This window comes from Bos indicus, chromosome 6 (assembly GCF_029378745.1).
Source record: "Bos indicus isolate NIAB-ARS_2022 breed Sahiwal x Tharparkar chromosome 6, NIAB-ARS_B.indTharparkar_mat_pri_1.0, whole genome shotgun sequence".
In the NCBI taxonomy this organism is placed as follows: domain Eukaryota; kingdom Metazoa; phylum Chordata; class Mammalia; order Artiodactyla; family Bovidae; genus Bos; species Bos indicus.
The window spans coordinates 105,330,727-105,344,489 of NC_091765.1; the positions used below are offsets into that span (position 1 = coordinate 105,330,727).

At 47.1% G+C, this 13,763-nt stretch overlaps 1 protein-coding gene across 2 annotated transcripts in view; it reads left to right on the forward strand.

Moving 5' to 3' along the window:
* Positions 1-13,763, forward strand: part of STX18 (syntaxin 18) — a 118,372-nt gene that overhangs the window by 67,196 nt on the left and 37,413 nt on the right. For both annotated transcript variants that reach the window (XM_070791791.1, XM_070791790.1), the window contains exons 2-3: positions 5,459-5,526; positions 13,294-13,409. In XM_070791791.1, coding sequence (XP_070647892.1) covers positions 5,459-5,526; positions 13,294-13,409 — 184 coding nt within the window. The remainder of the gene's footprint in view (positions 1-5,458; positions 5,527-13,293; positions 13,410-13,763) is intronic.

The window sequence follows — 13,763 nt, forward strand, 5'->3', positions numbered from 1 at the left end:
CTGCTCCTCTGCTGATACCCTGCCCCACACTGTGGGTGGAGGTAGATGAACTCAGACACGGGGAAGAGACCCAGCCCTGGAAGTTGCCTTCATTCCTTGTTTAAACCGTGTTTTGATGGCAGTTTGATGGTTGGTACTCAGGGTGAACAGTCATCGTGGCACCACCAGTCTCTGTGACCGTCCTGGTTCCTGGCACACATCTGTGGGCCTTCCTCGCAGCATCCTGACAGTACTCACCAATTCCAAGCCTCCTGTGTTGACAAGACTGGGAATAACAGCCGGGCTTGGAGGAGGAGACTTTAGTGGGGAAAACAGTTGCTTTGGATATATGCATATTTCTACTTTGAGTGACTTTTAAAATGAGTGCTCTGTGTGGAAACATTCAAAAAAATCTCTCTTGTAGAGCTTTCTGTATCCACTGTAGTTGAAAACATTTTAAAAATCAGTGTCTATAAATAACTCTCACATGAAACCCAGTTTATATTTCTGTGAAAAAAAAAAAAAAGCCTCAAACTTAAATAAGCTAAGTAGTAATGGTTTATTGACCTTTTGATGATATAAATAACTTAGCCTTTGAGTCATATAGACTTGTGATCCATGCCAGTCCTGCCCCTTATTAGCCTGTGAGCTCACGTGGGCCTCAGTTTCCATGTGTATAAAATAGAAATGGGGGCGATGTCTAATTCATCCGATTGGTTATAAGGGAGCCGACGCCAGCACGAAGCAAGCACTTCACACACTGCCTGGCACACACAGCGGTGCTCTGTAAGTGCCCGTCACTGTGGGGTGACGTCAGATGTGTAGCACACTGTTGAATACAGACGCACGAAAACAGCCTGACGTTGCTCACTGGGTGTTTTTCTCAATTCCCAGGCATCCCTCTTCATGACTACTATACTGAAAAACTGAACTTGCCACCTGCCAAGAATCTGTGCATAAATTTGGGGGTTAAGAACTACAGTCTGATAACTTAGAATACTGGGTTCCATCCAGGCTTCACCCCATGTGTCCCTGAGCAGATTACTTACCAGCTCTCTGACTCAGTTTCCTTATCTGTTAAAACAGGCATGATGATATTACTCATCTCGGGGTTGCTGGGAGAGTTCCATGAGCTAATGCATGCAGAGATCTTGGAATAGAGCCTGGCACATAGTAAACTCTCAGTGAAGGTTTTGGGGTTGGTAGGGTTGTTTTTTTTTTAAGTGGTATTGATCATCTTAAGTGGAATTTTAAGCAAAAACTTGCTAAAGTCTATTTAGAAATAAAGTAGCTAGAGATTTGAGGTGGGGTTGAGTTGTTTGTTCAAGTATGGGTTATTACTAGTTTGGCAGCAGAAAATCTGTACTTCAGAATCACCAAACATGTTAAAAGAGAGTGAAAAATGGGAGATTTTGAAAAATAATGTTTTGTTAAGAAAGCTATCAAGTATGTATTGAAGTAGACAGTATTTATAAGGAGTCCCACACTCAGCTGTCAACTCATGACTGATCCTCTTTCAGATGTTACTCTCCATCCCATGTTATATTGAAGCAAAGCCCAGGTATCACAGCATAAGAAATAGGGATCACATTTGTTACACTTTAAGTGAAACTTCTTGTAATCATGTTTTCTGAGGGGCTTCTTGTTCCTGGCACTCACCCCCACACATGATTCCAACCCTGATAGACTAAAACTAGCTAATGATGCAGGAGGGGAACTTAAAGAGGGGAGCTTCTGTGTCTAGACTGTGCAGTAGACTCCTTTGGACACTTAAACCTTTATTGAAAACATTATGACTCCTTTAAAAAGAAAAAGGCTATTTCAGATAAGGCTTTATGCTGTGTCAGATACACTATGACTGAATGTTTGTGTCAGCACAGAATTGAAGCCCTGATAGCCAATGGGATGGTATTTGGAGGTGAGGCCTTCGGATCGGTGTCCTTAGAGGAAGAGATGCAGGACCACCACGTGAGGACTCATCAAGAAGGCAGCTGTCTACAACTTAGGATGAGAGCCCTCCCCAGGCCCCAGATATACTGCCACCTTGGCCAGGACTTCCCCGCCTCCAGAACTGAGAGAAACAAGCGTTGGGTATGTAAGCTACCCAACCTGTGGTCTTTTGTTACAGCAGCCCAAATTGAGACATAGTATGTTAGTTTCTTACTGCTGCTGTAACAAGTTACCATCAATTTAGTGGCTTAAAATGACAAAAATGTATTGTGTTCTTGTTCTGTGAGTCTGAAGTCCAAAGTGGGACTCCCTAGGTTGAGATCAGGGTGTGGGCAGGATGCTTTCTCTTCTGGAGACGCTAGGGGAGAATCCACTAAGTTGCCTTTTCCAGCATGCAGACGTGGTGTTCATCCCTTGGCTCCCTTCTTCTGTCTTGAAAGCCAACAATATTGGATCGAGTCCTCCCGTTGCATCGTTCTGACTCTCTTCTGCCTCCTTTTAAGGACCCTGTGGTTATATAGGGCCTACCTCCCCGGATACTCCAACATAAATCCAGAGTAATCTCCCTATTTTAAGCTCAGCTGATGAGCATCTTATTACTTTCTGCCACAATGATTCCCCTTTGCCATGTAACATAATAAATTCACAGGCTCCAGGGATAAGACTTGGACATCTTTGGAAGGAGGGTATATAGCATTCCCTTGCCTACCACAGTAGGTATAATCCTTAGGGTATTATTCATTGCATGTGTGCTTCAGTTCAGTTCAGTTCAGTCCCTCAGTCGCGTCCGACTCTTTGCGACCCCATGAATCGCAGCACGCCAGGCCTCCCTGTCCATCACCAACTCCCGGAGTTCACTCAGACTCACGTCCATCGAGTCGGTGATGCCATCCAGCCATCTCATCCTCTGTCGTCCCCTTCTCCTCCTGCCCCCAATCCCTCCCAGCATCAGAGTCTTTTCCAGTGGTAGCCGTGCCCAACTCTTTGTGATCCCATGAGACTGTGGCCCGTCCTCTGTCCATAGGATTTTTCAGGCAAGAATACTGCAGTGGGTTGCCATTTCTTCCTTCAGGGGATCTTCCAGACCCAGGGATTCAATCTTCGTCTCCTGCATTGGCAGGCGGGTTCTTTACCACTGAGCCACATGGGAAGCCCGCGTTATTCAGTGCCCACTATCTATTCAACAGGCAGTGGAAGTTTTTGTGCCTGACAGGCTCTGGGGAAAGGGGAGGACCATTTACCCTCTAGGAGCTTGTGGCGCTCTGGTGAAGGGAAGCTAGTCGGAAAGGAGTCATTGTGGTCTTTGTGGTCGGTGGGGAGCGTGGCAGGACTGAGGCCCCTTGGGACTTCTGGAGCTGCACTGTGTAGGGCCGCAAGTGCTGCATTTGGGGCTTGGACTTGACCCCACTGATTAGGTGCAGAGATGACAGTTAGCTGCCCTCTGGCAAGTCGACTGGGAGAGATGCTTCCTTTGACTGAATTCACGCCTCCGCAGTGCCCTGTCCCCTCCCCTCACGTTGCCTTACTCACTCACTGCTACCTGGCCCCTTGCAGGCAGGGGCTGGGGAAGGGAATGGGAACCATTGCTGTTCGTTGCTGTCGTTCAGTTGCTAAGTCGTGTCCAATTCTTTGTGACCCCGTGGACTGCAGCACGCCAGGCTTCCCTGTCCTTCACTATCTCCCGGAGTTTGCTCAAACTCCTGTCCGTTGAGTCAGTGATGCCATCCAATCATTTCATCCTCGCCCCCTTCTCCTCCTGCCCTTAAATCTCTCCTAGCATCGAGGACCCTGACCCTGATACTGGGAACCACTGAAGCATATTAAACAGGAGAGTTAATTTGATTATATCTCATATGTGGTATAATAAGCACCTAGTTTGCAGATCTAAGTTTTTTTTTTCCCAACAGTCTTAAAAGTCAGATTTTAAAATGCAGCGTAAGTGGAAAATTGGAATAAGAGGAGGAAGCAGGCAGCTGTGGTTTAGTGGAAGACAGGCCAAATGAACTCAAGAGAGTCCTGAGCTTGCCTCCAACCCCCACCAGACACTAACCGTGTAACTGTGGGCAAGTCACGTAGCCTCTGCGAGGTTCACATTCCCAGCCTGGTTGTGAGCACAGTGACGTCAGTGCCCACGACGGGCCGCTGGGGAAGAAGGAGGTCGTGTGTGTGTGTGGAGGTTCCTTATGGAGCCAGGGTTGCCGAACAGTCTCAGTAATCTTTGTAATCTGGTAAATAAATGAATATGTGGTCACAGTTCATTTTTTTCTTTAATTCATGCTCTTAAGATGCCTGAGGGTGCTTTTCTGAACTGTATTTGTTCTTAGTCTAGACCCTGGGAAATGTAACTGAACCCCGACTAACCTATCCCCAGACAGTTGCTGAACATTTCTTCAGTGGTAAATACTGTTTTTGTATTTAGACGTTTACTCGGTCTGCAAGTACTGACTGACCCCACGCCGGGCTCCATGTTGTGTGTAGGGCCATGGGAGAAGCTGGGCAGCCTCCTCCTCACATGGTTCCTAACCCCTGAGAGGCGTGTGCGCAAAAGTGAAGCCAGTGGACGTGGCCGTGTGTAGCTGAGTGCCCGGTGGGTGGGATGCAGACATGCTTTTAAGTTCAGAGCGGAGTGAAAATTGGCCTGAGTTGGCCTTGACAGAAAAACTTTCATGCAAAAGATGAAAGTTCAGCAGATCCTTTGAGACCGGGGCTGCGTGTGTTTGAAATAAATACAAAGGGCATTAGAAGGAAGCGAGCGTGAGCCGTGGTCAAAGGACCGCGTGGGCCCCCGGCTTAGCTAATCGTTCTCTCCTTCTGGAAGCACTGTTGTCCGTGTCGACCATGTTCCCAGGCTTCTTCCTACCTCTTCTTGTTTTGTTTCTTAATCCCTCCTTCCACACACAGCACCTGACACATGGTAGGGGCTTTCGCCCGAAAAAATGAGCCACCAGGAGTTCAGTCCCCTGTACTTTTGTGTCCTCTCTTGTTCATCCTCAGAAGTGGAGAAGATGGAGATGTGCTGTGTAGGAATTTATCACTGCTCCCGAATCTGTTTAATTCTGCTGCTCTGCATGGACCCTGTTTATAAACTTAATAGCTCCAGCCTTAGAATCCATCCCCTAGAACACTTGGAAGAAGGAATGTTTGTCTATAAAATTTTAGGTAGAAAATGCTTAAGGAAGGGAATTGGCTTTTATTAAGCATATGCTGTGCAGTTACTAGACATGCATTATCTCATAGAATCTCGAAGTTCCTTCAAGTCATCTCTTCATTGCTGTTGGTTCTTTCTTTCTTCCTGTAATTGTTGTGATCTGTGACTTAAGCAGGAGACCAAGGCCTAGGAATGTGGGTGACTTTGAGAAGTTAGTGATTATACAAGAGTCTAAAATCAGAAGTGTCCAGTTTGTAGCTTCAGAATCTTTTGAAGATTTGGAGAGAGAGCATTCCACTCTCTCTCTACTAATTTAAAATTTGTTGCATATGGGTGTAACATGTTTATCCATATAAACCATTTGCTTTCTTTTCATGACAGATTTCGCACATTGGCAAGCTAAGAGATTTTCTTCTGGAACACAGAAAAAATTATATTAATGCTTATAGGTAAGTGTCTTTTTTTTTTTTAATCATGATTTTGGTGACTGTTATTTACCATACCTATATTCCTTGTGAGGTTTTCGTCCTCACTGTATACTAACTCTGGGTTGTAATGGGGAAGATCAGTTTGACAGTGAAAGAAAATCTGCAGAGCAGAAAGGGGCTCCCAGCCAGGGTAAGTGCAGCCATATCCCATGTCCTTAAAGTCACCACAGCCCCGCAGCAGTGTTCCCTGAGGTGCACACGTGTTTGCAGCTCTGTATGTGACAAACATGGCGTGAAGCATGCAGAGAGGATGGGACAGTGTCTCACTGAATGCATACTACTGAGCAAATGAAGAGATCACGCCAGTCACACAAAAATGCCATTTGGAGAGATGAGAACTCTTGCCTCCCTGAGGGTTTTTGTTAGGTTGATTTTTAAAAAGAAAAAGCATTTTGATTGCGACCTCCAAAAGGACTTCTAGAATGGACTCCAGCTCTCAGTAGACTCAGGACTATACTGCAGTGCCTCCTGCTCTTCCTTGACCTCTGTTCGCACCCGGCTTTAGTGTGGCATAGCTCCCATAGGATTCAGCTTCAACTGTAGTGCCTAAGCAGTGGAAAAGTTGGACTAGACATAGGAAATGACATCATTAGAAGCATCTGTTTAGGATTTCATCATTATAGAATAAGGGGTTTTGCCCTTTGGAAGCCTTCCTATCACACAGTTAGAAAATATGGAATAAATCTTCTGAATTTATAAAAGGACTTTAATCAATATATATGCAAAAATGGAAATATTTCATATCTGTTTTTTAACAGAGAAAATAATTATGCCCCAGGTGAGTTTTAAATAATCTATACCACTTTGTCTACTTTATGCTTTTAAGTGTATTTCATTTACATAATTTTGGAATATAGTAAAATTATTATTCTAGTGCTTCATACCAAGTAAGCCTTATTTTAAAGTTCTTAGTTAAAAAAAAAAAAAAAAGTTCTCAGTTGGAATAGTTGGTCAACACTAGATGGCAGTATGCATTTTCTTTCTAAAGGTCTGTATGTACATCAGATGCTAATACTATAGTCTGTACAGATGGAAGTGACGGTTGTTTTGGAAAGCTTAACAAAACTGGTGTAAGCCTACCATTTTCCAGCTCCTTTGTTTAGTACTTGCCATCTTAGGTTACGTAAGTGGTTGTGGAGATCTCTCATGGAATCCATTATTAACTTCCCTCTGCCTTCAAAAGGCATCCGCTAAAGTGAATGCTTTAAATGTTGGTTTAGTTCAAGCTACTCTGCCTCCTTATTAGCCATGCGAACCTGAGAAATTCACTTAACTTGCAGAAGGCAATGTCTTCCTCTAAACCAGGGGTCAGCAAACCATAGCCTATAAGCCAAGTCCAGCTCACTGCCTATTTTTGTACAGCCTGTGAGCTGAGAATAGTTCTTACATTTTTTAATGGCTATGGGAAGAGTAATAATAATCATAATGAAGTGAAGTCGCTCAATGGTGTCCGACTCTTTGCGTCCTCATGGACTGTAGCCTATCAGGCTCCTCCATCCATGGAATTTTCCAGACAAGAGTGCTGGAGTGGATTGCCATTTCCTTCTCCAGGGGATCTTCCTGACCCAGGAATCGAACCCAGGTCTCCCGCATTGCAGGCAGACGCTTTACCATCTGAGCCAATAATCATAATATTTTACCTCATAAGAAAATTAAATGAAGTTAAATATTTGGTGTCATAAATAAAGTTTATTGGAACAGCAGCATGCCCATTCATTCACATGTTATGTATGGATGGCTGCTTTTACACCTCAGCAGCAGAGCTGAGTGGCTGTGCCCAGGCTGTATGGCCCTCAGAGTCTAATATTTATACTCTGGCCCTTTTCAGAAAACCTTTGAGGAGTCCTGCTCTAAATATTGAGAGTGATGCTCACTTGCCTATTAGTTAGATTCAGACAAGACGGTACAGCTGAAATGCTGTGCAGAAAAGAAAAAAAGCAGTGGATTTATAAAAAGATTATTGTATAAGGCAGCTATTCTGTAACTTTGCAGTAGTTTTAAACTTTTGACTATAGGGGTGGGATTAAGACATTTCTCCTCGAACAGCACAGATCAGCTCCACAACATTGCCTGTCAGTGTTCCCAGAGCAGCATGGCGTGGACTTACTCCAAGTCCTCATGTTTCTCAAGACAGCAGGTAGCTGGCCTCGGCTTCCCCGTTTCCCAGCTACTGTGGCAGCACACGCTGGGAGGAAGCCCAGGGTCCCCAGGGCCCATTCCACTCTTGTCTACGCAGTGGTTGTGTGGCTACAGCATCAGCACAACTAGTGCTCCTGAGGCTTCCTGAGGCTTCCTGAGTCTTGACAGGTCATTACCCCACTGAGTCCTCCTCCCAGTTGTACTTCATCAGTAGCCGGAGGACTCCGAGTTTCCCTCCTGCCCCTGTTTTAGCTCCTCTGAAAGAGCAGGGCTTTGGGGGTCAGTCACACCTGAATTCTAGTCCCAGCTCCACCAAGTATTAGTCATGTAAGTAAACACAACTCACTTCAGATATTTGTGCTTTAGTTTTCATTTGTTTTTAAATAAAGTATGGATAATGTGGATAAGGGGCTTCCCAGGTGGCTCAGTGGGTAAAGAATCCTCCTGCCAATGCAGGAGGCACAGGAAACGCAGGTTTGATCCTTGGGTCGGGAAGATCTCCTGGAGGAGGAAATGGCAACCCAGTCCAGTATTCTTGCCTGGAGAATCCCATGGACAGAGGAGCCTGGCGGGCTACAGTCAATAGATCGAAAAGAGTCGGACATGACTGAGCACACTCACACGCAGTGTTCTTATGAGGACTGAATGAGATGTGTGTGAGAGTTCCTGTCACATGGAAGTCCCTTGGTGAATGGTTATTGAATTGGAACCCCATTTAACCTGTGGTGCAGTGGCCATTTGATAAAGAAAGCACCTCTCAAGGGCTTCCCTGGTGGCTCAGTGGTAAGGAATCCGCCTGCCAATGCAGGAGACACGGATTTGATCCCTGATCTGAAAAGATTCCACGTTATGCGGAGCAACTAAGCCCATGTGCCACAACTACTAAGCCTGTGCTGTAGCGCCTGGGAGCCATAACTACTGAGCCCATGTGCTGCAGCTACTGAAGCCCGCAAACCCTGCAGCCTGTGCTCTGCAACAACTGAAGCCACTACGATGAGAGGCCTGAGCACCTTACCTGGAGAAAAGCTTGAGCAACAGTGAACCCAGCATAGCCTAAAAGAAGTAAAATAATTTTTAAAAAAAGAAAGAAAGCACCTCTGTTTCCTGCCAGAGAGGAGGGAGGGAAAGAGAGAGGATGCCGGAGTCAAGTCAGCGTGACACAGATGGACATGGTCAAAGCTCGCTCACCCGTGAAATCTGGGGTAGCAGCACAGGTGAGATCTGCGGGCGGGTGGCCTTGCTGAAGGCTCCTGAATTAGACGGGTGCACTCAGCGGTTAGTGCCATGCAACGGTCACAGCCCTGGAGCACAGAGCACAGAGGCCCTTGAGAGCGTATGAGAGAAGAAGCAGAGCAGAACCTCTGCTGCCACTAAACAGGGAGATCCCAGAGGAGAGGAGAGAGCAGAGCTGTGGCTGGAGGCCTGTTCAGTCCCTGCTCAGGTCCTTCTGCCAGGCTGCCAGTCAGAGAAGTCCCTGCTCCAAGGGAAGGGCAGGAGGGTGGAGACTGAGGAGGGAGGGAGGGTGTCATGAGAGGTGTGGATTCTCTGGTAGAAACAGGAGGACCAGGGAATAAACATTTCCCACACACACATACCCTACATTCTCTCCAGAGGGAGAAGGGCCACCCTTATCTTCTCCCATCACGTTCTCCCTCCCAAAGGTGGTAGACTATTTAAAGTCTTTTCTTTGTTTTACTGCTGTGCCTCCCAGTGCAGGGTTCTGGCTGTGGCCTGTTCCTAGTGATCTCTGGCGGCCTTGCTCTTCAGTTCAGTTCCGTCCAGTCGCTCAGTCATGTCCAACTTTTTGCGACCCCATGAACTACAGCACACCAGGCCTCCCTGTCCATCACCAACTCCCGGAGTTTACTCAAACCCATGTCCATTGAGTCGGTGATGCCATCCAACCATCTCATCCTCTGTCATCCCCTTCTCCTCCTGCTCTTCAGTGGCGTGAAGCAAAGTTTGGGTTTACAGCCAGAGACTGAGGTCAGGCCGAAGCATTGAGAATGCCAAATCCTAGCCACTAGACCAGTGGCCAATGACAAAGCCCTGGCCCTTTTGCTTTGCAGGAAAGAATTCCCACAAAGGTGGAAGTAGAAACAAGGAAAGTGTTTATCAGGAGGGAGAAGAATACAGTACCTGTGGATAGACACATGGGTGGACTCAGAGAATGTCCCACCCTCGTGGTGGTTTAAATCACTTATATGGGACATTTCTTCCAGATTTCCTTTGGTTCTGAGTCTACCTTTGGTGCATCTCCACATCCTCCCATGTATGCACGTGCATCTCACAGCCAAGATGGATTCCAGCGAAGAAGCCTGTGGTTAACCTTGACCCATAGGCCTCCCCTTTTGACCGCCAAGGAACTTTATAGTTGGGAAGGTCTCCTTGACTTTGAGAATGAGAAATCTGTGGTCATCTGGGCAGGGCCCAGCCTCCTCTCCCTATTTTCCTGCTATTTTCATCTTGAAGTGTCAGGAAAGGACTCCAGCTATTCACCCTGGTGGGCCCATCTATCTCCTGCCTCACTGGGAACATTGTGGATAGAGTGCGATCGTGGAATTGAGAGAAATACTGCCTTCAGACCCACAAGGCTATGTTAGTTTGACATAATTAGGAAGCTATAATTTTTCCCATAATGTAGAACTCAGACTTTATTGACCCATTTAATTAAAAAAAAAAAAATAATGACATTTTACTAAAGCAGAACAGCAAGAAACCTAAGTAGCCTCTGGCTAGATCTCTTGAATGATTTTAATTAAAAATAATTTCTCCACTTCTGGTAGATAGACCTTTTCCTCAATATCCTGGCGACAAAACAGTACCACCTGGGGGAGAAACTTTCTTGGTTTCTGTCGTTGTTACTACTAGAATGACCATACTGGCAATTTCCAATTTAAAAGGTTAATATATAATGTATCCTAAAGGAACACCACCTTTTAATTGAGTATAATCAGTTTTATCAAATTAACCTTTAGACCTTTTCAGTTTCACTGAGCTGAGTTTCCATTAAGTCAAAATAGAGAAGGAGGACGTTAATATCACATTCCTGAAATTGGTCCTTTTATAGATCGACTCTGTCCATGGGGTGCCTCGTCACTCGGAAGTGAGCGCCGGTCTCATATATCTGCCCCTGACCCCGTTAGCCTCCATTTCCGTTTCCGGTTTCTGGTGAGCCCGTTTCTTGAGGGGCGGTACAGATTGCGCCCATGTGCTCACAGCTCTTCATCCTCCCCTCTCTCCATCCTCTTGCGCCGGACTGGGGAGCTGCGGAGAGGGTTGATGAACCTGCTTGCTCAGCCCCTGCCCCACTTCCCCTCCCTGGGCTCTTTCTCCTCAGAGAACATTTCTGTCAGGATTACCGTGTTAAGCCAAATTAGTTAAGGAAACAAGACCCTGCGGAGGGCTGGGGGTTAGGGAAATACCCGTCTCTCACTCACCAAGGCGAGGCCATCCCTTCCCCTGAAATCTACGGGCTGCCTTCTCTCCTTCCAGCGCTCGCCCAGAAAGTGTGGACGCTGGGCTTGGGGGTGTTGAGGGGGTGCCGTGCCGAGGTGGGAGAGGAGAGGAGACTGGCCTCCTCCCTCTTCTCTTGGGGGCCTGTTCTAGGAGGGACACATTCCCGGGGCCTCTGTACCTCCGTATTTCCAGGGGAGGCTCTGGAAGTGGGATGTCTGCAGGTCTCAGGGCAAGGGGTGCAATCAGACCAGGAGGGGCCTGTTAAGGAGCACAGCTGTAGCTGTGTGTCAGGCTTCTCACATCGGCCTCACACACTAAGTGAGGTCATTCTGAAAGTAGTTGGTTATTGATCCATTGATTTATCAGCCTACTAAATCCTAGGATTGCTGGTGATGACGGGGATACAGCAGTGAACAGGCAGACAAATGCCCCCACCTTTATGGAATGTGTATTTTGGAGGGGAAGATAGAAAAGAAACAAAATGAGTAAAACATAGAATGTTGGAGCTTAGTAAATGTTTTTAGGGGGAGTGGAGAAGGGAAAATAGAAACTGTCAGGGTGGATACAAGTGTGTAAAGGTAGCTTAGGGAAGTACTTATTAAGATGCAGGGACTTTGAATAAACAGATACAAGAAGTAAGCAGTCAGTTCATGGAGATCTCATCCAGGGAAAGGAGATCTCCAAAGGAGAAGGCAGCCAGCTAGTGTACGTCCTGGCGCAGGGGTACGGCTGTAGCGTTCCAGGAAGTGTGCAGAGGCCAAGGCGGCTGGAGCAGCGGGACGTGGGCAACTGAGGATAAGCCCGGAGAGGGCAGGAGTCCGAGCTTGTGAGGCACCTTAAGGCTCGTGCAGCTCTTGTAAGGGCCTTGGCTTCTGCTTTTAGGTGGGAAGCACTGGACATCTGTATGGAGGGTTGATAGGATCTGACTGACTGTATAACAGGAACGGTAAGGCTGGTGCATTTGAATCATCGGAGGAGGAGCTTGCCAGACACAACAGGCCAGCTGGGCGGCTGCAGTGAACGGTCCAGCCTTGGGATCCCAGTGACATGGCCCAGAGGGGTTAGCAGTGGGTGGGATAACAAGAGGTCAGATTCTGGAAGTGTTTTGAAGGTAGAGCCAAGGAGATTTGTTAATGGATTAGTTGTGAACTGAGAGAGAAAAAGAGGTGCCAGGATGACCTTTTGAGGCCTGAGCAGCTAGAAGGAATGGAATTGCCCGCAACACAAGTGGGAAGCGGGCTTGGGAGTGGCTGCGGGCTTAGTGTTGGGCATATTTGCAATACAGATTAAACATCTGAATAGAGATACTGAGCCAGCAATTAGATATATGCATTTCAAGTTCAAGGAGAGGTTCGGGCTGAAGATATAAATTTGGGACTTATCAGTGTAAAACTAACAACAGAAAAAAACCCACTAGCCTAGCCGAACTCACCAAGGGAGCAGTGTGGACAACAGAAATATTCAGGGACTAAGGGTGTGCTATGCTTAGCCACTCAGTCGTGTCCGACTCTTTGCAACCCCATGGATTGTAGCCCACCAGGCTCCTCTGTCCATGGGGTTTCTCATGGGTTCCCATGCTCTCCTCCAGGGGATCTTCCCAACCCAAGGATGGAAACCAGGTCTTCTGCATTGCAGGTGGATTCTTTACTGTCAGAGCCACCAGGGAAACCCATGAGTAAAAGGTGTCAACAAAAAACCTGAAAACCAGCAGCCAGGGAGGTGGGAGGGAACCAGGAGAGAATGCAGTCAGGAGACAGGAGAAAGCAGATCAGGGAGGGGGGGCCATCAGCACTGTCCAAAGGTGGAAAGTACCTTGAGGGGAAGGATGACCCCAGTGGTGACCTTGGAGAGTGAAGACTACAGTGGGGGGTGGTGAGGGCAAAAGGCTGTTTGGGGTCTAGAGAGAATGGTCAGGAAAATGGAGTTCGGGTCTGTAAGCTTCATATGCATTGGTTCCACTGTCTAGAGCAATCTCCCACCTCTTAGCCTGGCTAGCTCCTCCTCATTCTTCGAGTCTCAGCTTAGTGGTCATTTCAGCAGGGAGCTTTGCTCTCCCCTTCACACCCCATCCAGACTCCAGGTGTGGCATTTGCTGCTGCCCCTTCATGCTGTCCTCTCTCTCTCCGTCAGTCACGTCATGTCTGAATACGGGAGAATGACGGACACAGAACGAGACCAGATAGACCAGGATGCTCAGACGTTCATGAGGACCTGCTCAGAAGCGATCCAGCAGCTGAGAACACAAGGTGTGTGCCTTGAAAGGGGCAGCCGGCAGCCTTTTCGCGATTAAGTACTCACAGGATGCGTGTGGCACAGCCAGTTAAAGCTCTCTCTTGTGCTCTTATTTAGGTTTCAGTCTCAGAACTTTCAAAGTCTTCTTTTTCCTCATTAGTGTTTTAACCTAAGCCGTTAAAAATCATGCAAAGGCCATGATTCAAGTTAAACAGATGGGAAGAGGGAGGTGGAAAGAACCTCTCCAGACAGAACCAAGAGTTTACCTTGGGCCCAGGGTCAGAGAAGGTGATTCGAGTGTGGAGGTGTGTGCGGGTGTGCCTGTGTTCTGGGCGGCATTGAGTAGGGCAGCGGTTGATGGCACGTGA